Here is a 25728-nt window from a genome sequence, read left to right as displayed (position 1 = left end):
GCTCGGTAGCCAATGGTGTGCCTCTCATGTTTCCTTCAACACCGCGATTGTTCGAGGCGGTATCATTTCATGATTCCCTACAGAAACAAAGAATGGTCCAAAGAGGCCAGTTGAAACGGAGTCGCAAAATATGGAAAGCTAGAGTCTCTTTTTCTGTAAAGCCTTTTTTATAGAACACCACATTGAAATTACGTAAACGCATTGAGACTGATATTACGATCAAAACGTCTTTATTTTAAGGGCAATTAATAGCAAGTTTGTTACTGATTGTGCTGCTTAACAAGAACAAAATGCTCTGTTATGAGGAGGAATTTTAAGTAGAGTGGAGCCGTCTGGCTGTGCTATAGGTATGGGTCGCACTTGGGAAATCTTTGCCAGAATTTGTTTACTTTGCGGTGGAAATCTGTCATCGCGGGCCTTTGCCTAGAGCGACCGCAGGTTTTTCGCTTTGGCAAAAACTTTGCGGATCGGCAAAACATCAAAGACGCCGTAGTGCTTGGGTGGGGCAGGCAGATTTTCGAAAAGTCGAGCCAAACAATGGGAATCACAGCGGTAACTGTGAACGCTTGTCAGCGTAACATGAAAAACGAGGTTTTCAAGCTTTTTACGGCGACAGCATGGAATACCCGCAGTATGCTCCCGTCTACAATGATATGACTGGAAGGGGAACGCAACCGAGCACTTCACATGCGAGCATTGCGCAGGAAAGCGCTCTACCGACGAGGTCCATGCAAGCAAGCGCTTCACAAACGTCGTCATCTTCGTCTTCCCAATCGTCTCCTGATCCTGAACCAGTAGATACTGGAAAACGATCTTATGTAAGATGGTCAGATGACGAAGAAAAAATGCTATTCAACCTGTGAGCCGAGAATTTCGATCGCATCAACAGCAGTCAAGCCCGCAAAGTTTGGGATGACATTGCCAAGCAAATAAATTTGAAATTTGGTACTGACAATTATCTCCCACTAGTGCGACCCTCCGTTTCTGTCTAAAAGTTTTCCTTTCCCGTTGCGGTTTCAAATTTTTGTGGTTTTTTAGCCGGCGAAGATGAAAACTTTTCCCAAGTGGTCAAGGGCGTGGTTTCCGGACTTTCCGCTGTTATCTACATGTCGCTTAGCAGAGTTCGACACCTCTATCATTTGCTAATAATTTCTTTAGGCTCACTTCGGTATTGCAAAATATGTTTTAAGCTCTCTAAATATTGGCTCTGGAAGGACAAAATTTGAAATGTTCCGTGAACATGTTACTTACGCCGGGCCTGGCTGAATGATTAAGTCGATTAGATCTGTTTGCCAGTACAGAAAATGTAGCTTCTTGACAGGTCTAATTACCTCATTGATTGATTTGTTGCAGGCTTAACACAAACGGCGGATAGGCACATCAAAAATATAAGTCTACAGGCTACCCTGTCCCGCCCCGATCGCTTCACTCTCCGAATTATTCTGTTTCGCGCTCGCCAAATTTTTTTTCTGTCCTCGCCGGGAGCCTTTTCGAAGGCTAAAAGTATTTTTTTTTTTTCTTCATCTTAACTTCATCTTCATCTCAAGTCGACCCATATGTTTCATAAACATTTGCTAGACCACAGCACCTACCCTAATTCAAAATTTGGGCATTTTTTAGCGCCCTTCGTTCGTACTAGTATGAAAGTTAACCCGGTATCATGTTAATCAAACATGCTTCAGTTATTTAGGAAGGAGTGGCCTGAGAGAGTGTTTTTTCGAGGCAAGGTCATCATATCTGGTCATCGGTGGGCAACCATATTTTCGCGCCAATGTTAAATAAATTAAATTTCAACTCGTGCGTGTTGGCGGAACGAGAAGACTTCTCGCAGTTGCACTTGTTCCGCTTCAAGAAAGAGTCGACTTCTGGCAAGCCTTAAAAAAATGAACTGTTTTTCTGGCGTCACGCGCCGCTGAAGAAACTATGGCACACGCGATAAAATTTCGCTGCTTTGCATCGCGATACAGTTCTTTCGGGATTTGCGTCAAAATTGCACGAAAATACAAACGCGAAAAAATTGCATCGTTTGTAACCCTGGAAATCCAAGTTACCTTTTTCTTAAAACAAGCTTTGTGAATGTAGAAACAACGGAATGTTAAGCTACGTATAAAACCTTGTTTGTCTCCTTGCTTGGGACGCGTTCAAGCCGAACTCATACAAATAAAATATACATACGTATATTCGCGCGCGCTATTAAACTAAGAATAACCTGATTGGAAATCATAGAAATGAAGCACGAAAGTCGCTCACAGAATTCCACCCTTGAGACTTCAAGACGTAAATTTCGTAGCAAAACATCAAGGACACCCAAGGGAACGGTGGAATATCTTTTCGGAAGAAGTGTAAAATCAAAGGAAACAACAGCTCATAAGTTCAGATAATAAGATTTCGTTCTCTTAAAGTTTCTGCCACATTACCATTATTCTAAAAATTCCGAGCAGAACGAACTGTTCCATTTTCCATAAATATAGCAGTATCATAAATATAACAGTATCAATAGCCCAAAAACGATATAGCGAAAGACAAAACAACTACAATCCGCGACTTTTGCTTAAATTTCTGTCTGTCTGTCGATGTATGGTAAGCACACACTCAGATGAAATGTTCGCGATATGATGAGAATACTTGTGCCTAGAATTTGATTTAAATTTAAATACTAAGTGTATATAAGCTTACTAGCTATACAAGTAAACATGTTACATCTAAAGTAGACGGCGCGCATAAGCATTTGTCAAAGACGATACTATTCCCGGTACTATTGCACGAAAGACATACAACAGCTCACAAGACTGACATACCTCAGTAAATGGTCTTTAGCTGCGTTACACGAAACGATTCTGACGATTGCTGAAACAAAATTGTAAACATCTGAATAAGTAAATCAAGAATTTTCGACATGTGTTAAACAACAAAGAAGATCTGGTTGTCTAAACGGAAAGCACACCAAGAAGATAATGCCCGGGGATAAAGCACATAAAATTAATTGTTATCCAACTTGGTCAGAACAATAACGGCAAATACAGAATAGTAGAGTAGGTCTGAAACTACACAGCTAACAGACAAGAGAAAGCATAGGAAACTTACCTTATTGAAATAAAATCAACTCTCTTATTAAGAAACCGTTCCCGACTCTGTAGAGCGCTGTAGCCAAAAGCTTTGGCTGGGACGTGACCGTGCCTGCAATAGCAACGTTTACGCTTTCAAAGTCGACGGCTCAGCTGTCACACAGGGGTCATATAACTGCTGTGTAATATGACACAGCGCATGCCTGGATAGACGAATCCTAAGTGATCATATCACTAGGCGGCACCCTGAGTCCATTCTTCTCGCGAAATGCCTTCGGTTGATGAGTGCATGCTAATTTCCTGGGGCTAATTTTCCAGAGTGGCGACAGTTAATGGAGCTAGTCTACCAGGGAAAACCTCACATTAAAATTTACCAGCTAGATTCATGCCAAAAATGAGCATTTTCCAGCTAGGATAAGCTTCCGAGTATAAACCAGTAAGCAAGCAATTGTTTTGAAGCGGGCTTCCCAGCAAGTTCCATGCCAAAGCTTAAGAATCCCAGCCAGCGCACTAAGCCCTGCGGAGCGGATATTTTGTATATAGGCTCCGGTGAGCACTCCTGCCCGGGCGAACTGTTCATGCAGGCTATTTATATTTCTCCAAGGTCTTTTGTAACAAGATCCGGTTGCTTTTCTTTACTGAATTTTCGTTGTCTTCTGTTCGTCATTGCTCGTGCTGTGACCCCGCTTGCTGTGGATCGTTTTATTGTTGTTGTTGTTGTTGTTGTTGTTGTTGTTTGTTTTTAAATCGACGGCAAGTAAGCTCGTACGAGCGGTTTCCTCCCGTGGAAGGCGACAGTGTCCAAAGTTGAGTGTCATGACTCCAAGAAAAGCCTTTTGTGGTAGTTGTTAACATCACTTTCATTTCTTAACAGCTTTAAATTTCTGACGCACGACGTCGAGAGCAAAATGAGTCAATTTGAAATCGTTGTCAAGTCGTAAGCAAGTTTTGATGCAAAAGTTAAAATAAAAGAAAGTTTTAAACTTTTACTTGCTATAAAAGTTAAGGACACTTGGTGATAAATTACATGGTCAACCGTCGCGCTACGATCGCTGAGATAGAATTGAGGTCTATCTCAGCGATTGTTGGCACAGTGATCACTCTGATCACCGTCTGAAGAGTTGTTTCCATATGTTGTACCGAAACAAGTTCAAGACTTCATTGCAAACTTTAAATACAACTACTACGATTTCCCTAAAGGCGGGTTTCACAGAGGCAATTAGATACGACTACCATGATTTCCCTAAAGGCAGGTTTAGCAGAGGCAATTAGACGTTGACAATTCTCAATAACAGTGATAAAAAAGATTTCTTTTCGCCTAGATAAGAACGAACACAAACACAAAACAACGCGTTATTTTCACCCTGCTCTATTTTATTGTTCCAAGCTTTTATAACGGTGTGCCTGACACGTATTTATTTTCTACGTTGGCACTCTCACTGAAAGGCAATTCATAATTACTACAAACAAAAAAAAAACAAAAAAATGCATACTCTATCATACTTTCTCAATATCCTTTTTCTAAATCCTTTACTTGAATAAAATAAGAAATCAAAACCAGCTGAAATCCTGTAACTTGCAACTTATCCTGGTATGATGCTCGTGGAATTCAATCAATTGAAACTCAGCATCAAGATTCTCCTTCTTAAAGGATAATTTCACGGTTCAGCGCGTGTACAAGTTATAGCGTGACTATAAACTACTACCTTGTTCATTTTTTTTACTGAGCCGCATGTAGTTCAGCAACTACATACTATAATTTGTGAAACCAGAAAGACTGATGCCCAAATTTTATCAAGATGTCAGCGGATTTATCAAGCAAAACTTTCGAATTCAGTTTAGTCAGTTAAACGTTAAATTTTTTCATTCGGCGGCTAAGGTCTTGCTCTGGACACACACACGTTATCTACTTTTATTCGATTGGTGGATAAACAATAAAGGTATTAATTAAAACATAGAGTAAGAAATTCTAACGAGAAACATTACTGCTATCACCGTGTTACTGTGACTGAGGGGAAAGTCTCAAAGGAAATTCAGTTCTCGCAGAAGTCAGTAGCTCGGCTAACGTTATAGCTTGTTATAACACGGAGCCATGAAACCATGCTTTAATGGCAATTACCAAACAAGTAAGCCGCTCAAAGTAAACTGTTTATCTTCGACTAAGGATACGTGACTACTCGATTTTGTACTAACCTATTGATTGAGATATCATCGGCGATATTGAAATTTTCTGATTATATTGCGCTTCTATAATTTACCAACAGTTGCTATCTATACTTGTATAATTGCAAAGGTTTAGCTGTTCTGAACAGGGTGTGTAAAACTAAGACTGCAAGCTCCGCGATTTCTTCAGGTAGTTTCATAGAAGACTTCGACTTCGTCAGGTCGGAACTTGTAACTACCCGCCAGGAATGATTGTGTGAAGGAGGATCCATAGCTGTTGCCAGCTGGCGGGCTGTAGGTGTGTCCAAGGTCTGAGTATGAGTTGGTGTTTGATGCAGCGTTGTTGGCAATGTAAATATCGCACCCGTTTCCAAATGTTGGTCCATAGGAAGAGCAGCGGTAGATGGAATATCTGTAGGAACTATACTTTCCTGTTTGATCTAGCTTTAGTGGCGGCCAACCAGGCTTGTTAACCAACGAGAAGAGAAAGGCTGCTGAATCGTAGTGAAATGAACAACTGGAGCCTAATTTGAATAAACGATGAAAACAACGTTGAGGATGTTTACTATACATTGATGTTTACTATGTATGTTTACTATAAATTATTAATTTGTGATTTTTATCAGATGAATTGTGATATTAGCGTTGCTTAGTTGTTAGGTTCTCATTAGTTATTAGGTGGAATACTATTAGACTCTGCATGATGTATAAAATTCATAAAGGCTTGATAGCCATGGACGCACAAGAGTTCATGACTCCACTTCAAAAGAGATCACGGCACGTAAATTCAGATGCGTACAAAATTCCCCGCTCAAAGACGGACTACCACATGTACTCGTTTTTCCCGAGGACGATACGAGAGTGGAACAGCCTGGCCAATGAAACAGTAAATGCACCAAACTTGACGGCCTTCAAGAAAAGCCTGCCGCCTGACCAAGGCCAAACCAAACGACGTTGACTTTGACTTTATTATTATTATTATTATCATCATTATTGCTATTATTATTATTATTATTTAGTTTTTATCATAACATTTTAGCCTTATTTTAATTTGTAGTTTTTTATTTATACGCTCACTAGAATCTTCAGAATTGAAGGAGGTGAGTCGCCCAGGAAGAAGAAGAAACTAGCTCTCAAGCTATGCGTATATCCACGTTAAAGAAAGCATTCATTCATTCATTCATTCATTCATTTATTCATTAATTACTGACACTTAAGACAGTTTCTTAATGTAGAATTACAACGTTAATGTGATTTGTTCACAAAATTTTACTATTATTCGTAGCTCAGCATTATTTCTTGTAGTGTTAATCTTAAGTTCTCTGGTTTCTGTATGTTAAAGGTCTCCTGAGTTTTTAATAATTTCAATTCTAGGGTAAGCAAGCCCGATGCGAGATTGGAAACAGCTGCCCCTCTTCAGACTGAACATGATTTCCACGCCCTGTCAGTTAGCCAGGCACGCCATGCCATATAAAAATGCAAGTGTTTCTATCGGCCTGTTAAGCTCGATGGGTTATCCAGAAAATTCTTAGTATCATTGACTTATTTGCCTTTCTTTGGTATTAACCTTTTTGGTTTCCTTGCTTAATGATTCGAAGCCATTGTACCGCTTCTATAAAGTTCTTACCTTCCGATATCTCCCTAAAACCGTCACGAATCAGAAAAGAGGCGCGTAAACACAGCAAGTAATATTTTAATACACCATGGAAGTAATATAAGGCATTTCGTTAAGAATTTTCTAGCACTTAACTATCCCAAACCATATTGTAAATATTCCTTTTTTTAAATTCTTTTTAAACTCTTTTCCCATATTTCTCCGTGACCGCTATTGCGAAATATGATCATGGCTGACTCACAGGTTGAGCTTGGGTGGCCTGTGATAAGATGAAATTGATCATGTCACTTACTGGTCCATGAGACACTTGTGTATCCTCCAAAAATATATTTTCCAACACGGATGATTGTGACAGTTGGACCTTTGCCGTCACAGTTTGAATGGAAGGTATAGGAAAACCAGCCATTTACGGTTGCCTGGTAACAGCGATTCCAGTAAGAGGATTGGCGAGTCACAGGCTTCAACCATTTATCCAGCCATGTCAAAAAATTCTGGCTGTTTCCTACAATCCTGGAATATTTAAGACTCGCTGCAAAAATAACGTATAAGAACGTTCTTTGGATCAACTTTGTACTTAGCACTTGTTTTGGTGGACTATGTTGAAAGTTGGTTTTGCTAAGAATAAATAACACTGCCATCTTCACCAGTTATAAGATGACCATCATTGCTTGGACCCTAAATGTGACGCTAATTAAACTGGATGCACTGTTTTTTCGGAAAGATATTTTATATGTGGTGGTTATATTCCACCGTGCAACTTCATTTTTTTTTTTTTTTCCTGGAATATCTTGTTTTAAATTTTGGGTCGCAGTGATCAATACTCTTAATAGATGATTTAAAATCCTGAACAGGAAAATATTCGTATGATATTTATCAGAAAAACGTAATATCATTACCAATGCTCAGCGCCGACGTCAAAATTCTCAATGGAAAAACCAGCGGCAGATAAAGTCACGAAATTTGACAGCTTTTTTAAATTTTTAAATTTTGAAAGAAAAGCCTTTCATGGTTAAAGTCCACGTAGGCGGTTTCAGCTCCACACCCCACCCCTGTCCTTTCTAAGTGTGGTTATGTTAATGTCAAAGCGTATCTGTAGTAGCGAGGAGATAGCAAACAACATTACTGAGTCGTGTCCTTTTTTTTATTTCCAACAATAACAGTCCTTGCAATATGGCAAACTGATCAAAGATGGAAAGGAGAATTCTGATTGGTCGCTGAACGGTCCGAGGGTTACACTACTGACCGCTAAGATGCACCATTCACGAAGTAGTTTTGGCGAATTGCTTTTGCTCGAAGCATTTCACAGAAGAAAGGTGTTTGTAATTAAGACAAATTCTCACGGTTTTTGTTTGTTTTAATTTTTGACATCATATCTGCTGGACAACTTGAGCTTAATTCTAACTTCTTCAGCCTGAATTGAAGCACAATTAGCATGAAATACTCACCTGGCGCAGAGTACTTGCAAGTTTTCCCATCTCCTGTGTAAGGTTGGTTACACGTACATGTGTAGGATCCTACGGTGTTTGTACATGTAGCTAAACGGTGGCAGTCGTGTGCGCCGCTGACGCACTCATCGATGACTGGCGTAATGAGAAACACGGCAAAGTTAGTAAACAAACATAAATTATGTTCTACATGTTCACCAAAAAGCACTTTTTGTTCTCAAGTAAGGACTTGTTGTTGGCATTGATATTAGTACTTTATGATAAATTTGATAGTACGTGTAAACTCATTTCGCTATGTTGTTGTTATTTTGCATTTCTTGTTAAGTGAAAATAACTTACCAGTACAATTTTTGCCATCGCCTGAATATCCAAGTTTACATGCGCAAGTGTAAGATCCACGAGTATTGTTACAAACAGCATTCACATCACAGCTATGAGAGTTTGAAGAGCACTCGTCTATGTCTGAAACAAGATTAAAGGAGTAAATATGGGTAAACGTTGAGTTATCGTTAACGTTAGTCTGACCATTTCACCAAAGAAGCAAACAGCTTGAGGACAGTCCGTCGAAAGTTTACGGTAAGCACAGTATCTTTTAATGAACATGATAGATTTATTTTACTTTCCACACTCTCTGACTGATGCTCTGCTTTTAAACAATTTATATTACCCAGGTTCTAAGCCACTGGCGTCGGCTTCGAAATTGTTAAAAAAATATAGTTATTACGGGCTTGAACTTTTCTCTAGCACTATTCTCATTGCACAAGAGCGGTTGGTTACAGTTTTTTCTTAACCCATTACTGCAGGACAAATTTCATAGTTGTTGAAAATAAATTGTGTGTCATTACCTTTAGCATCCACATCAAATGTATTTATGTCTAGTTTTTTAAGCTAGGGGGGAGGGGAAGAAGTTGTTTGTTTGTTTGTTTGTTTGTTTGTTTCTTACCATTACAAGTTTTTCCGTCTCCGGTATATCCAGCTCTACACTTACAGGAATATGAGCCCACGGTATTCACACAATCTGCATTCACGTCACAGTTATGAGTGTTGGTAATGCACTCCTCCAGGTCTGCAAAAATTACATTTGAAAACCAAATTGAAATAGATATAACATAAATAACATTAAAACGAATTATTTTGAGAATTAACCACAGATCCGGTTTGAGTGCGCAAGATGATCCTAGCTAAAGTTTGGCGACTCTACAATATTTTCATTAGTAGAGATTTATCACCTGTAAAACAAGTAAAGTTGAAGCAGTTATCGCATGGCACGTCATTCCAAGTATATCCATGCCTCACGCCAAGAGTGTGCACACAGTCTTCATTGTTCCAGTTGTTTGGTTGCTTTGGAGCCCAGAACCTAAAACTGCTAATTTCTTTATTTGTCCACACAAAAGAACCTTCAACACTGCGGTCATTCAGCCCTATCCACGATCTATCGCCAGCATGACGGTGCTGAATAAATACGTTTTCCTCCTGGTTGTGCACTGTAACCAGATCAGAGTTCATCTCAGAACAGTTTGACTCAGCAGTCAACCATGTGGCGCATGCGGGGCTTGAAAAGTAGCAATAACCGCCAAAGTAAGTCCATCCTGGCTGGCAAATGTCTGTAGATGCAAACAAAAATAAATCAATAAAAAGTAAGAGAAATCATTAAGAATGCCTTGAGTGTTTTTAAAGGAAATAGTTGGTTGTCATGTTTCTGAGAAACCTCTACATGTTTTGGCACTTTTCTCCTGACTGAAACATTGGACTTCGTTTGTTATGAAATTAACTTCTGATCATCAAACCAGAAAAAAATTAGGCTGATACGATCTTATTTTTAAAGGGGCACAGTCACAGTATCTTGAGTTATTTTCGGCCACGTAAAAAATTATCATTAAATTGAAAGAGACCTGAAAATCATCGTATACTAAGATACAGGCTTCAAAGAGGTAATAAAAAACAATCAAGGAACAAGGATGGCCAGAATGGAGGTTAACACGGATTACAAACGACGGATTTGAAATATTTAACCTAAACTTTTCAACATGGGCAAACTGTGACGTAGCTCCTTTAAAAAGCGTAGGAGATAGAAGTTAATAAAATATGAATATCAAAAAAGCTAAACTACCGATCTAGAGAATAGTAAAATTAAAAATGAATTATTTTGTCCGTACCTGAAAGGACAGCGTATGAGATAGACAGTGGATCATACTTTGTGTCATACAACTCTTTTAAACAAACTCGCACATCGGTTGTATTGATGTACTGCAAAAAAAGAACAAATATAATCAGTGGTCTTCTAGACTTTTAGTCCAAAAGATAATTTTCACTTCGCTTCCGGTAATATTCTGAATATTATTTACTCATCGGGAGAAAAAGCAAACTTGTACCTCCCTTGGGTTTTTGTTCTGGTAAGACATATCAATATCATATTATTTGCCTGTAGCAGATATTCCTCAACTTTCTGTACAACATGAAATTAACGTTTTGTCGATTATGACTTCAGCCGTCTTGGAGACGCCATCTTGGATTTTACGATTTTCCCGGCATTCAATTTGATGGAAAATAATGGCTGTAAAAAGGTACGATACTAATTCTGTATCGACGTTTAAGAAAATTCAAAGAAACCAAGAACTCTGTCAAATAGATGAGATTTGGTTCGACTGGCTTGTCAAAAATCAGTTTCTATGGAAATGCCTAAAGAAGTAAAGAAACAGAATTACCTCCACCCAAGCAGTTATTCCATTGTGTACTGGTTGTTTATTTCCACCGCTAGATGAATGGTTCGCCGAAACAAACACATTCGGGGTGCTGTTGTACTTTTCAGTGAAGCGGATATCCTAAAGAAAAACTCTCATTAGGTAAGCGGAGTGTAATCCAACTTTGACTATTAGCTTTAACCACTACCAAACCGGAATTTTGTAATAACCTACTGAGTCAGTTTTGTTTAAATTGACGTTGTTCTGTAGGATCTGTACACTAACTCTTGAAATTTTTTTAAAAAGTATACGTATACCTTACAATAGGCATTGTTGTAATCTGCAGGTGGATGTTGGGCGTTAGCAAAATAGACTGAACTGTGTTCTGTAAAAAGAGGCTTGTGGAGAGAAGAAAACGCCAGCCATTTCTAAAAGAGAAAAATAAATAAATGTTAACAAGACAATTAACCATAAGAAAAGATCTAAATCAAGATTAAATTTTTTCTTGATGTATGATATGCTGATGGTGAAGTATGCTAGAGAATTAGCTGCCAATGCTAAAGACCAGTGTTAAGAGGCTAAAGTAAGTGATAAGCATCTATTAGTTCCTTATGCTTGGTACGTAATAAAGGTGTAGACACTTACAGTATAAACATCGTCGTGAGATCCTGCGTAGTTCTGAAGCTCTCTCAAACAAACTTTAAACGAGGATTGCGTGACGTCTTCAATCCACACACTGGCAGCGTCACGCTTGAGTCCTAAACGAGAGTGCGCTGCGGTAACAAACACTGAAGGTATCACTGAAAACCTCCCCTGCATAGAAGAAAACACACAAACTGTTACTGTTGATGTTACTCGTGCTACTACTGTTGTTCTTGTTGCCTTACTGCTGTTTAACATTAGCGAAGATTTGGAAATCTAGGGATGGCTAATGCTTTCATGGTTGAGTGATACGTGACATTTTAGCTCCATTGGTCCAAAGGAAATCATATTATATTGAACTAACTCCGATGACTGTAAGCTATTCGAATTTATTCTTCGTGAACTTGAGTTGTAAAATGAAACTAGAAAGTACCTACCGATGGAAAATTGACAGATTTACAAGTCGTTCCAGTCCACCATTGTGATATCCGTACTTCCCCGGCAACACCACCCACTGGAGCCCCTTGGTACGCCATCCAATCAACTGTCACGTTAGCTTTTGATTTCCGCTCATTGTAGCCTGCTGCCATCACACATGCAGTGAATCGATCATAACTGACATTTTCGACCCACGACACAGCGGCATCATGTACATATGACTTGTCACTGGTGTCAATATGATTGACAGTGATCTGAACTTCAAGTGGTTTGTCAGGATAAAACATATAAGGCTTGAGGCAAATTACTTCACAGTGAGAATATCCGAGTGAAGGAATGTGTGGCATGTGACGGCGACCTCGCTGGAAAGGAAATCCTTTAAGAAAATAACAGTACAAAACACAAATCAGTACAAAAAAAAATTTAATTAACTTCCCAGGTTTTTTCATCGTAATCATCATCATCTTCTTCGACATCGTCAGAAATTTCAGAGTAAAACAATTTCTAACCTTCACAACTACCAGGGTGTTGCACAGAGAAATTCAGTCGCTGAATGCACATTTCCTGTCGAAACAAGCACTCATTGTCATATGTTGTGCCATTTGATGAGCAGACTGGTTCTTGGTAGGATGGACAACTGTCAACAGCAACGCAGCGAGCATCATTTGGTCCAAACGCTTTACACAGGCAGTGATAATGACATGTCACGTCTATGCAAGGATCCAAGTCTGGCAAGACATATAAACAATTGTCACGAAACGATCTGATGTTGTTTTAGTACACACTTGCTTGATAGTTATACACACTTCTGCCCTCCCACTGTGGGTTTGCAAGCTTTTACAAAGATATCTCCAATGAGCAACATTGAAGAGGGGGGAAATGCATACAGGAAAGAGAATGCTAAATATACCAAGTGTTTTTTCTATCTCCAGATGGAATCTTTTTGCCTACCTCCAGTGACAATGTAGTCGACAGTGATAACATCTTTATTGTTGGAGTCGCTGTTGTAATTCTTCACACACACTTGTGCGTCAGTTGTAGATGTATACTGAATAAAATCAAAGATGAGTTAAACCCGGCCTGGTTCAAGTTGCTATACCGCCCGATTAGTTTTAAAGAACTCATATAAACGAAAGTTACAGTGAAACTAAAAGTTACTGAAATCGCTTTGAAACGGCCCCAAAGTAGCATAGAAACACAAGTAACAAACAGAAGAGTTAAACTAATTGTTTTTATTGTTTCTATATCTCGAGCTGTTATACGTATATGTTCCCATACAAACTGTTATATTTACGTTGTTACGCAATGTCATATAAAGTTCATGGGTCCCGAGGAACTTGGGATATTTGTGCCATTACCTGAGTGTTTGCGGAAATCACACAAAGATCACAACAGGTATTCCTTACCTCAACCCAAGTGGTGACAGCGTTACAACGTGACCCAGAAAGGTTCGCATTGTTGTTGTTGTCAGTGCGTTTTGGCGTCACTAACACAACAGGACGAGCATAAAATGGTTTTGTGAAGTTCACTGTCTACAATGTAAAAGAAAAAAATAATTTAATATCGACTGTATTTCCGCGAGTCTCTTGTAGAAGTAAGGTTGATAAATAATTCGTATTGGTATTTATAATACGCTGATTCTAATGTTTAGATTTGAAATCAAAGCGGGTTTGATTTGAACAGGGCCGACCTGCACCGTTTACAAGGGTCTTCATGATTGGCCAAACGAGACAATAGGTATACAACACAAACAATGCCCCTAGCCCTAGAAACAAAAGAGGTACAGATAAACAAGAATGAACCCAAATAGAAGTTTTAATGAGGTACAGGTCATCTGTTTGAACAAGAGGAAAAGTATGTTTGATCAATTGATCACCGAAAATGAAATTGGGTCTCAGAAACTATTTATGACATATTTTGTGGGCCCACAGTTCAAATAGGTCCATGTTAACAGTCAATTTTAACTTCCTCCATTGTTATGATAGCATTGCTGTTGTTGCCCTTTTGATGCCCTATTATAAAGAGGATTTAGATAAGAAACAATAATGCCGCGGGCTGGCAATAATTATTCTTACTTGACAGAAAGCGTAGTTATCCTGATCAGATGGTGAGTTTGTATTGGTAAACACGAGACTGTCGGTTATGGTAAAATTGTCAACACTCAGATTTGTAAACGCCATCCAGTTCTGCAGAAGAAATAAAAGATATTGTAGTTAAAACCTGTCAATTACTAAAGAAACAAAAACATGCACAATTAAGGACTGTTTTAACCAACGTACAAGAGTACATGAAATTATCGGCAAGATACGCAAACCCAGTAAGATGTTGATAATTAGCCTTTTTTCAGGAAAAAATATATAAAAGAAGCAACTCTCCTTGTGTTTGCATTCAGCTGCTTCCAGTCAACGGTTTCTACCACATGATTTCTACAAGTAGCTAGAGTTTTATCAAAGAGCTACCAAAAACATATTTTTTTTTGTATTATTTTCTTTTGAAAGCCAACGATTGATGTTTTATGCTGGTACAAAAAAGACTCATGTTGAACAGCTTGAAAATGGAAGACGATCGGGCACGTCACATGGGAAGTTGACCTCTGATATATTTGGTAACATCGTAACGCTTGTAAATATTTCAGAATGCTCCTCTTTACTCAGGGGTCATCATGATTTTCATTCAACTTTGATGAAGTGCATATCTTTGGCAGAGTCCAGTTCATTAGACTGACGAGTGACAGGAAACGAAATTTCAATTTACTCACTATCTTTATCCCTTTATGGGGTCCATCGAAAATCTTTGCTTCTCTGAGACAAATTTTGAAATTGTCCACGCGCAACTCCTCCACCCACACGGCGATGGCATCTTGAGGTCTCTTGGGAACTTGGTGACTAGCAGTTACAAATATGGTTGGTGGAGTCGAAAACCGCTGAAATGAAATAATCAGAGAAGTTAAGATTAGTAAATTAAGCGAGTGAGTGGGTGAATGACCGAATGAACAGATCAGGGAAAAGAAAATGACCGATAATGGCAGAATGAGTGAATACTTGCTTGAGCCCTCCAAGGTTCTTCAACTTACAGACATTTTGAGATTGCAACATATCTTTTGAAAAACTGACGGAACGTTTAAGATGGTAAAAATACAAAATGCCTCAAATAACAAATTAATATTCAAAAGTGAGTCACGCAACCCGCTACACGCTGCAGAAAGTGTAAATGTTTTCACAATGAGAGCCCGCCGATAATATTTTAATTATTCAAAAGGAGAAAAATACGCTTAAGTCCAAAAACCACTAGTCAGCTTATTGTTATCGGTTTTGATCTTTCGCATTAGGAACATTTGTGTTTGATGAGGAAAAATAATCTTTGTGGTTAGTCTCAATTGATAAGCGCTTCTCAATTTCAACAAATTTCAACATAGTAACATCATGTTTTTCGATTGCATTGAAACAGTTTTCAGTTTAGGCTTAGCCTTATGTTGCTTGGCAACTTTTGAATTACAATTGTTTTACTTGAGACAACCTCTCATCAAGAGAGGCGGCTCTTTAATGTATTTCTTCAGTTGTTGAGAAATATTCCGAATTTAGATATTTATCCCCTGACGCTATTTGTTTCCAATACTTTCTGCTGAGCTATTACGCTATATTTTAATGGTCAGCGTTTGCACAAGTCACGTTTGAAAAGGGCAGATGATTGACAAGTTTCAGTAAAGAAGATTGATTACCTGACTCGTGATTTCCACGTTAAATTTCACGCGAGAAACCGATATCGCACAAATCGCGAAGTGAACCCAGAAAGCATTGGCTGGTATTCAACAACGTTGAGCAAACAGTTTTAAGTAAGAACTATCTTACACTCAAATTAAAATTTCAATACCAGCCAAATTTTCAGTGTTCAAATTCTTCGAAATAACATCGAGTCAAGAATAAAAAGGCGAAATGTATTTCTCGTAGCAGAAAAGCTTACCGATCGTGGACTGCCGTTGTACCAGATTGGAAGTTGATAGAAATATTAACTGGGGAGTTGTTAAACGATGCCCCAGTTAAGAAGTATCACTAAATCCAAACCCAGCCAGCTTGTTTGACATCCTTCGTCGTTTTTCCAGAGGCTGTAACTTGCAGTTGAATCTGGGTTAGCATGACCTTTCAGCTCCGAGATTCTAAGCGGATGAAAGTCGTCGCGTAGGCTTTGAGTATGACTGTTTTACGGCCGCTTGAGTTTGTGAATTTGCCATCCAAAGACGCAATTGAGGCGATGTCCTTCGTCTACTTTTCAAGTGTATTTTGCTCGAGTGGAACCGTCTTATACAAGATATTTGATGATGGTTTCTTAACTGGAACATTGTGACCCTTATGGGATGGCCTACATACTCAAAATGAATGCTGTACTGTAGCTGTGCTTTTCTTAGTAGTTGGTGAGGTAATGTTCCCCTTGAAAGCTGCCATTTCGTCTTCTACATATGTCACAATTGGCACTGGAGCTGCTTCGGCTGCTGAACTTTGCCTTGCGGATTTCCTTCGTTTGATTCGGCCATTTTCTTGTCCAAGCCGTTATGATTTTGTCGTTTTCTGGTACTCGGAATCGTAAGCGGCTTCTTATATCTCTCTAAAAAGTTGTACTTCAGTTCAAAGCAGGAAGAAACTTCATTTTCACTTTGAAAAAGACTTGTGCCTGTTTCTAGATCCGTAGGTTGCGGCAATGATTTTGCAACACGATTAAAAGGTCACTTTTGTTTCTTTTGTTTTCTTTTTTTCTGTCGCACCAGTGAACAATCACGCAAACTCTCGTTTTTAGGGCCCGTTTTTAGAGTCGTAATTTCACGCTAAATACCTCGCCTTGGTAACCAAGACCGGCGCTTTTGATTCTTTAAATAACCTCGTTACATAAAGTAAAGCTCTTTTCCGCACTAATTCCTTTCAAAAATATTAGCAACTTTTTGACAAATTTAGCACACAAAAAAGACTGGCAAACCGTTTTAGGCAGTTTCTGCCAATATTTGGCAACTTTTTGGCATTTCTTTGTTTGTCTTTTTTGCATTTTTGAGGAATTTCTGAGTGGATGGCTAGGTTTAATGCTTTGATCTACAATTTCTACACACTAGTTCTTCATCTTTTGTCATACTGATTAGATTAATTCGTATACTGCAATCATCATTTTTTAGTGTTAACTGACGATATTAATATTTTGTTTTTGTATTTTTTCTTTCTAACATCCACATCCACAATCGGGGCTCCCTTTTTCATGAAATTTTTATATATCTCTTTACTTTCTAAACCACTTAACAAAACAAATTCTAACCTGCTGAAAATCGATCCTCTTGCATTCCGTTCCAGTTGTCCAAGAGTTTAAGGATGCGGTGCCAGTTTGAGATCCATGGGGTTTAGTTTCAAACGCAAGATAGTTTACCTCAATGGACTTATTTGAACCGTTAGCAAATTCTAGAACACAGGCTGTAAATTCACTCGTTTTAATATCTTCTACCCAGACTGCAGCGCCGTTCCGCGGGGTTTGGCTCTTCACCATATGGCCAACTGAGGCGAGAACCGTTACTTGCTGTCCGCCGTAAAATGGCATTTGGAAGTAAATCTTCTTACAACCGAACAGCCCTGGTGAGCTTGTTGTTACGTTTTCTTTTCCGGCCTTGAATCCGAGTGCTGTAAAGGAATAAAAAAAACTTTTTTCTTCAAAATGATCGCACTTACAAAGTTTTAACTGAATGCGCAGCCGATATCCTAGGAATGGACATGTTGATTGCTTTGGGAAGAGATTTAATTCTCAATTTTCTTGATGTGTGCGCCCCTCCCCCATCTTTCAGTTCGCTTCTTCTCTGATCAACAAGACATAAAAACGCCTGAGCTTGCCTTGAGAAGTTGAATTAAGGTTTACATTCAGAGAATGCAACTGAGAGTAGATACCATACCTTCAGTGGCTGGAGCGCCCAGGCAAACCAACAAAAAAATGAGAAAGAAGTGCATCCCGTATTGGTGCTCAGACGACATCTTGCTCCGACTGAGAGGGAACTTCACTCTCATGCGCATTATAATCCTCACAAGGGCAATGCGTGACTGGAATGTACCTGTTAGGACATGTCGAATTATGGGATATTAACAAATTTTAAACAGCACGTTCACAAAAATCAGTTATCTTGGGGGTGACGCATATAAGTGACGAGGTTGAGGATGACAGGCAGAGGAAAATGACCAGTGTAAGAAAATATGACGGATTCCTTAGAAATTGACGATACTTCTCCTATCCGAGGAGCGTATTTTATCTCCATCAATTTACAATACAAGAATTGTTTTAAATAACACTGAACTGATCATTATCGCTGTTGCTTGGTCAATGAAAACTACCGACCCCACCCCATGTCCCCTCTCCCCAGTCCCCCGCAGTGCCCCCGTATCCTCCACAAGAAACGAAAATTAAGTTAATCAAATTTTCCAGTTTGAACTTTACACATTTCAATTTTGATCAATTAATGTTCTGGTTTCGCTTTTCTACTTTATGCTTTGTAGCGAATTTTCAGTTTATTTGTATTTTGAATTGCTTTCATGCCAATTTAATTTCAACCCCTTATAGAGGAGATTATATCGGATTTTAGCTTATCTTTTCAAAGAGGAAAACTCATAAAGTAACTAGAGATTTGAAAGCTTCGTAGGCGTTCTCTTCCATCATTTTCTTGTATAGATGATAAAATCATCTGAAAAGGGTGAAAGTTATTTTCGTCAGAGTCGTCATTTATTTTGCTGTGTTAAGACTCGCTTGTTGTTCGTCCTGAACTTTGACCTTCTGAAGTGCTTCGGTTGCTCTTAACTATTGTTTGAAGACAAGCCAGGTCATTACATTAGGAGATGGGTCTCAACTGATTGGCGTATTTTTTTGGTTAATTTGATCATTTGCCAGTTTGTTCATTTTATGTGTTTTTTTGATTTTGTTTTTGTTTGTTTTGTTTTTTTTTTTGATTTTGACCGAGTCTCGTTTCTTTTGATTTAGATCGAAGCTAAGGGCGGAATTTGCCATTACATTTGTATTTTGTATTTATTGAACGCCTTTTGTGTAAAATCTAGTATCAACTCTGCTAGAATGTGGACTAACTTGATATATATGTAATAGAACTTTCCGTAAGTGGTGACCTTCAATGGGGCCACTAAACAATTGAGCTGTGACGAGAGCTGTCAGCTTACACAAGGTTAATGATTCAGTGTTTGTACGTATCTGAGAAAATCACGATGCGTCTATTTACGGGTTATGGTATGCAATGGGATTCGACTGTGTTTAATTGTTGTTATCTTAGCTTATTGTACTTTGGTGATGCACTATGTACTCGCGTGGACTACTAAACATAATCAGGTGTTTTTTTGCGGCTGGAGAGGCTTTGCGGAAGTGTTCGAGGGGAGTTTAACAGAACGGTTTTGTATATCCTTGTTTCTCGGCTGTTGTATAGTTATTCAGTTCAAGAATAATTAAATTCACTCTGTAAGTTAGCCTGGTGGTTTTTGTTTCTTTGTGCACGTGGACGTTCTTTAAATTTTGTAACAGTAAGGAAGCGTGCCATGAGCGCTCGCCTCTTTAATCTGCTTATTTCCCCTTTCTTAATGGTAACGCATTTTTATCTTTCTTTAACCCTTTTCCTCAGCAGGCTGATTTTATTTAACCCGTGAAACAATATCTACTGTAGCAGTGAGTCAAAAGAGCCATAACTAATAAATGAAAACCATGAAATTGGTATTCAGTAGCATCTAATTGTGCAACAACTATTTCACGGGTTAGGTAAAATCACTCTGAGATTGACACCTTTCTGATCCTGAATGCACTCAGTATTATTACGGCCGAAAGAATAACATGCACGCTGTGACAGAACAGTCTTTGACCTAAGAATGCCCATTTAAGGACAATTTTCTGAGAAAATATAAAAATAGTAGTCGCAATTGCAGACAACAGTCTCCTGTGAAGTGGTAGAGATGCATTTTGGAAGACATTACTGATTTTAAAAGCCGGAAATAGAACATACATTTTCTACGCACAGTGAAAGAAAAGAAAGCACTTTACGCCGTCGACTGCATAGTTCAAGGAGTTGTCGAACTTACGAACACATGTAATTTTTAACTTGATTGAGACCGCAAACTGCCAAAAGACTTCCTAGGGACATTTGCTCATTTGCTCGCTGTAACGTGTGTTCAGCGATACGATAAAGCTTAGAACTGGACCAGAAGGCTTTTTGTTATTATATCTCAGCTGAATTTTGAATTGCTACTGAACAGGCAAATCTAGTCTTCGGGCATTTCCGGCTACGGCAGTCAGCTACTAAAAATGTCCTGCAGGAAGAATTTCGAGCAGGCTCAGTTAAATTTCTTTAAGAATTTTGGCAATCCGATCTATTGCTTTATCTAGATCTCTTCTGAATTTTCTTTGGCTCCTGTCCTTCTTTTAAGAGCGCCCAGTATTAAACCGATTCATGCGCACATGAATCGACAATGTCAATGTCAACAGTGAAAAGCTATTACTTTACTAGGAAAGCTTTTCCACTGTTCACTTTACAGACAGTTTCCGTTTGAGACGTCAGATGTTTTGGTGTCTAGGTTCCAGACCCCCACTGATACAGTATAAATAGCTTTCCAAAAATTTTAACGGAGATACTATTGAAAATGTATGTTGATTAGCATACGAAACGTCAAGTTCACAAAATGCATGTTTTTAAAAATGTTTATCACCGCTGTTTGTTTTACATTTAATCAAGCTAAGATGGCCGAAGAGCAAGCTAGAAGCTAATAAGGACTACTATGAGAAGACGTGCCAGCCAGAAGAAGGCATGTGTATCAGGGTCTGGCAGGATGTAGATAGTCCCCTAAAGAGAAACGGGAAGCAAACTACCAGAAAGTAAAACTATTTTCTACACGTAGCATTTAGAGTAATTTTCGAAGCATTCTACTACATTGTCTTATATACGGCTTAAATTGTAACGCAATCGCCAACAGCATAATGTCACGTATTAATCGTTTTCAACCTCTGGGCCGCCTGTGATAACATCAAGGGCCCATCAAACATACTCAGCCGTAACAGGTGTTACAGCTTACAGCCCTTGTTGCCAGTCCTGTACAATCACATCTTGTATCCAGGGTGCAACCATTTCAGCGACTTCCTCTGAAGATTCCAAAACAAATGCATGTTTAAACTTCCTTTCGCAAAGATATATCTCCCCTTCAGGAAACTTCTTTTTCATGTCTTCATAATAGGAGACTGGTGCCCAATGGTCAGTTGCTCCATAGTAAAATATCAACTTCTTCAAATTTTCTTCAATCACCTGAGAGAGAAAATTATTAATGTCAGAAACAATGGTGTCCATTATCAGCTGTTTGCTTCAAGAACTGTATGGCATCCGAGAGCGTTTCTGACCGTTCAGATAAGAACTAAGCACTGTGCTGTTCAAAGTGGTTCTATCTTTTAAATCTATGGATGAAATCCTGGTGTGTGACCATTCCAAGTAAAGCTATTGAGCAATACTTTCATGTGGTGGTTTATTAAGTTGTACAAGGTGGTTCTAACGTTTTAGTCATTGGATAAAACCCTAGTGTGTGAGCATTAATTCAAATGAAAGCTATTGAGCAGTACTTTCATGTGGTACTGTTTATTATGCTGTACAAGGTGGTTCTAACTTTGAAGTCTGTGGAACACACTCTTGTGTGTGACCTTTTAAAAGACAGCACTTTCATATAATACTATTTGTGTTATTAATATTTACTTTTGCAAAGTGATATTAAATTTCATTCCTCTTTATTTGAAATTTGACACTCTAGGAGTGTGCTGTCTTTAAAGTTCCTCTCAATCAATATTAAGTAAATGTGTAGATTCCTCTCAGTCAGTTTTTTCTTTGAACTTAGACTTCAATAAAAAAAAGTGAGGATGAAAACTTAGTCTGTGACCACTTAAATGAAAGATACTGGGCAGTACAGTCTACTTTCTCCTAGTCTGACATGTTACATGTTCGATACTGTAGATTTTCTAACAGTCATATGCCTCTTCTTGTTGAATAAGGCTGGTATGAGCCGGCTTTCACCTGCTCTCACTCACACGTGCTGCAAATGAAATGCATGCTTTGTATTCAGTCGCCCTCCCAGCTCTCTAAGCTTCACTTGTGATCAAATCTAAATACCAACATCTAAAGTGAAATTTCAAAACTTTGTGAGTGTAAAACGCAGACTGTAGACTGCAGATTGTAGACCAGGGATTATTTTATAGCATACCTCTTCATCTGGGTCAACCACCTCTTTCATCTCATCACGTGCCATTGTCAAACAACCATTTACAGACAGTGGAGTAAGAAGCTTGAGCACTGAGTCTAGCGAGCTCAGCATTAAATTCTTCTTGTTCCTCAACCACCACTGGACAAGTCCTTTTTTAAGAAACTCAGGTAAACAAGAAAAAGCAGTGACTGCAGCTATTGCAAACCACTTAAAATATGTCACCATTGGAGTAACATATCTGCCACTGGGCGATATTGCCATTCTTTCGATGGTTGGAAACAACAGAATACTTTTGGTCACCTCTGCAGCTCTATTACAGTTTTTAAGAAGGAGAAGTATTATGTAAGCTCCTATAGAATGTCCAATGAGTATTATTTTAGATTGTGATGGAATGTGCTCCTCTAAGAATATCTTCTTGTGCATGATTCGTTCATCAAGACTGAGTGGAAAGCTGTTTGATTCACTTGTATCAATTGGACTTGGATTCGCTGGATAATCGTTTGTTGGGGAATGACCTGAAAAAGGAAATGACATATACCATTAAATCCCGGGAGACTCCCATATAAAAAGTATGGAGCGTGTATGCGGGAAATTTTGAAACTAACCCCTAAGCCGGGGTACCAAGATCCTGTTTTGTGGGGGTAGCTTCAAACTTTTTTTTACCTCTAAGAGGTACCATAATTCTAAAACAACACATTAATTGAGACTTTAAGAATTTTTAATAGCTGCGGTAGAGACGATTGTAAATGAGTCAAAGATTCCCTGACATATTTGTTTCTGCTCAATACCCTAAAAGGTAATGCGAAAGCTTCCGCTGTGACCCATTTGAGGCTGAGCATCTTTAGAGGAACCAAAACCGCTCTTTTAATCCCTAAAGGGCACGACAGGCTCTCCCGTCCACCCCCGGGACCTCTACAAATAGACAGTTCCCATAGGTGGACACCCACTGAAAATAGACACTTAGTAATGGTCCCAGCCTCATACAACCTCTATACGGTCAAACCTCTCCATAACGGCCACCTTGGGGACAGAGAGGTGGCCGTTATGGGGAGGTAGAGGTGTAATATGACACCTGCTTTTTTCGGGATGCAACAAATATACTAAGCTAAATTGCAATGCGGCGTTGTAAAAGAGTGAAAAGTTTATGGGATCGCGTTCATTCTAATGCCAATATTTAGGTCGAACAAGCAGGATAAAAATGCTATTTCACCGAACAGAGTTCTAATCAGAATCTATAAACATTTTTGTGAGCAGCACCAGCAGGCATTGAATTTGGAGTTCAGAATCTAGACTCAGCTCCTTCTGAAGGTTATTCCAAGAAGAAGACTATGTTTATTAAAATAAATATTGAGTTGGGAGTCGGCTAACTAATATCAAGAGAAGATCAATCATCGTCCTCTCTTTATAACAGATATAACATATGTTTGAAAGGTCATATGCTAAGGGTTCATCCATAGAATTAAAAGTTAGAACCACCTTGTCCAGCATGATAAACAGTACCATATGAAACAGCTGCTCAATACGGCTTTCATTTGAATGGTCACACACTAGGGTTTCATCCACAGACTTCGAACCACCTTGTACAGCATACATAATAAACAGTACCACATGAAAGTACTGCGCAATAGCTTTCAATTGAATGGTCACTCACTAACTTTTCACCCTCAGAGTTTAAGTACGATCAATCAATTAATATTGTTTTTTTTTTCACGCACTGTTTTTCTTTCGATGCCGCAAATCGGCCAAAATCGATCGAAAAAAGCAGCATATTCAGAGGCTCGTAAACTCGAAAGTAAAGACTGTTATTATAAACTACTAAATGTAGCTCGCATTTGTACTTCCTGTCTTTTATATTTAGAGCTAAATAGATCACAATTTGATTAGATATCAAATACATACCTCTTACTAACCGAGTTCGAGGTCCGTACTGTAAGTTACGGACCGAGTATCTTCCCCTTCAATTTAAGGCCCAAGCGCGAAGCGCGCGGGTCATAAATCGAAGGGGAAAAAACGAGGATCCGTAACTTACAGTTCGGACCGAGAAGACGAGGACAGTAAGATATTTAATATATCTCTAATGTGTGCCTGACGGGTTCAGAGACGATTTGTATTCATACGGACTCGGAAAGGCTTCAAATTTCTGCGGACGAACCTTGAAAGTAAAACGAGTCAGTTTGAAATTGTTTTTAAGTCGTTAGCACGCTTTATTACGTAATTTAGAGCATAAGAAAGTTTTAAACTTTCACTTGCTATAAAAGTGAAGAAAAGAAAATCACGAAACAGTTTGGCAAAAAAACCAACTTTAAATTTTAGCGGGCCGTACAGGAGAGTACGGCCCGCTAAATAAATCACAGCGCGCGTACTAACTGAGAGATAAAATAATGCACGTAAATTCTGAAAGCTAAAGGTGGACACAGGACAATTAAACGAGAGCTCTACTTTAAACCTATTTTCAAATGCTCAAAATACAGTGTTGTATTCTTTTTTTGCAAAACTCCGTGTTTAAATACAGCGTTCATTGTAAACATTGTATTTTGTACTGCAGTGCTGAAGCTAGAACATCAATAGCTGTGAATAATTAGCAGATATCCTCGTACATTAGTTTTTGTCTTGATGACGTATGACATGTATGACGCATGCGCTAAGCCGGGCTAAGCAGCTTGTTTCTGTATAAACAGGAGCCATAATCGGGGACGGAGACCGTAAGCGCGCGCCATTTCTAGTATTGGGGCTCTCCCTACGATATAGGACAATTTTTCTATTTTTAGAACGTTTGCTTCAGTATTTGCGCCACCATGTGCGGCACACGCGCGTACATGCTGCGTGGATTTTTGCGGATAAAGCGCGGGCAAACGGCGTCCGAAATTCCCGAAATGTTTGATGCTTTTGGCCCACAAATCAATACGTTCATGTCTGTTGGAATTTTGCTTCAGTATTTTCGTCGTAAGCTGCTCCAGTCTGAGTGAAGTAAGACAAAGCCGAATTTAGTTATGTCCCGCTTTATATCGCTGACTAAGTGGTGTTCCTCTGCTTCTTTTACAAGAGCTGCACATTACTCCACTCTAAGTTTCACCAGAAGCATATTGCCTAGTCTAGGTGATATGCTTCTAGTTTCACATATGTTGAAGATTAACAGCTTTTCCAAAACACGGCAAAAAACTAGTTGGATACATTTGGATATAGCAGCGTTTCAGGACTTCAAAGTTTCCCTCCTATTGCCACACGCATGCGAGGATTTCGCCCGAGTCTCGAAAAGTAAAAAAAATAATAATAATAATTGCAAGTTTGAGTTTCGCCTGAATTGTAAGCAACGCTGGATGTTAATCGTTTTATCAACGCCCAATAAGTGACAATTAGGTTTATGTCTGTGGATGCTGCTCAGTTTTGTTTGTGTAAAAATCCAATAAATTGTCTGTTGTCGATGGATAAGAGCGCCCGCCGATG

General features: G+C 38.9%; 1 protein-coding gene and 1 pseudogene across 2 annotated transcripts in view; both read right to left on the bottom strand.

The window, feature by feature from the left end:
- Nucleotides 1-18057, bottom strand: part of LOC149105822 (uncharacterized) — a 71919-nt gene extending 53862 nt beyond the window's left edge. Inside the window, exons 1-16 of the mRNA XM_089271545.1 lie at nucleotides 17964-18057; nucleotides 17342-17697; nucleotides 14808-14972; nucleotides 14125-14235; nucleotides 13456-13581; nucleotides 13001-13097; nucleotides 12559-12777; nucleotides 12049-12425; nucleotides 11615-11782; nucleotides 11287-11397; nucleotides 10994-11110; nucleotides 10445-10535; nucleotides 9518-9892; nucleotides 9232-9354; nucleotides 8628-8750; nucleotides 8289-8423 (exon numbers count right to left, since the gene is read on the bottom strand). Of these exons, the coding sequence (XP_089127671.1) occupies nucleotides 8289-8423; nucleotides 8628-8750; nucleotides 9232-9354; nucleotides 9518-9892; nucleotides 10445-10535; nucleotides 10994-11110; nucleotides 11287-11397; nucleotides 11615-11782; nucleotides 12049-12425; nucleotides 12559-12777; nucleotides 13001-13097; nucleotides 13456-13581; nucleotides 14125-14235; nucleotides 14808-14972; nucleotides 17342-17697; nucleotides 17964-18042 (2773 nt within the window). The 5' untranslated portion in view covers nucleotides 18043-18057. The remainder of the gene's footprint in view (nucleotides 1-8288; nucleotides 8424-8627; nucleotides 8751-9231; nucleotides 9355-9517; nucleotides 9893-10444; nucleotides 10536-10993; nucleotides 11111-11286; nucleotides 11398-11614; nucleotides 11783-12048; nucleotides 12426-12558; nucleotides 12778-13000; nucleotides 13098-13455; nucleotides 13582-14124; nucleotides 14236-14807; nucleotides 14973-17341; nucleotides 17698-17963) is intronic.
- LOC149105821 (lipid droplet-associated hydrolase pseudogene) overlaps nucleotides 1-22818 on the bottom strand; it is an 80438-nt pseudogene extending 57620 nt beyond the window's left edge. Inside the window, exon 1 of the transcript XR_016201719.1 lies at nucleotides 22285-22818. The product of XR_016201719.1 is annotated as a lipid droplet-associated hydrolase pseudogene (transcript). The remainder of the gene's footprint in view (nucleotides 1-22284) is intronic.
- Nucleotides 22819-25728: the final 2910 nt, after the last annotated feature.

This window comes from Orbicella faveolata, unplaced genomic scaffold, assembly GCF_042242905.1.
Source record: "Orbicella faveolata isolate gen_17 unplaced genomic scaffold, um_ofav_v1 contig_34, whole genome shotgun sequence".
NCBI lineage: Eukaryota > Metazoa > Cnidaria > Anthozoa > Scleractinia > Merulinidae > Orbicella > Orbicella faveolata.
The sequence above is the reverse complement of the archived record's forward strand: the minus strand, read 5'-3'. Positions and strand labels throughout refer to the sequence as shown.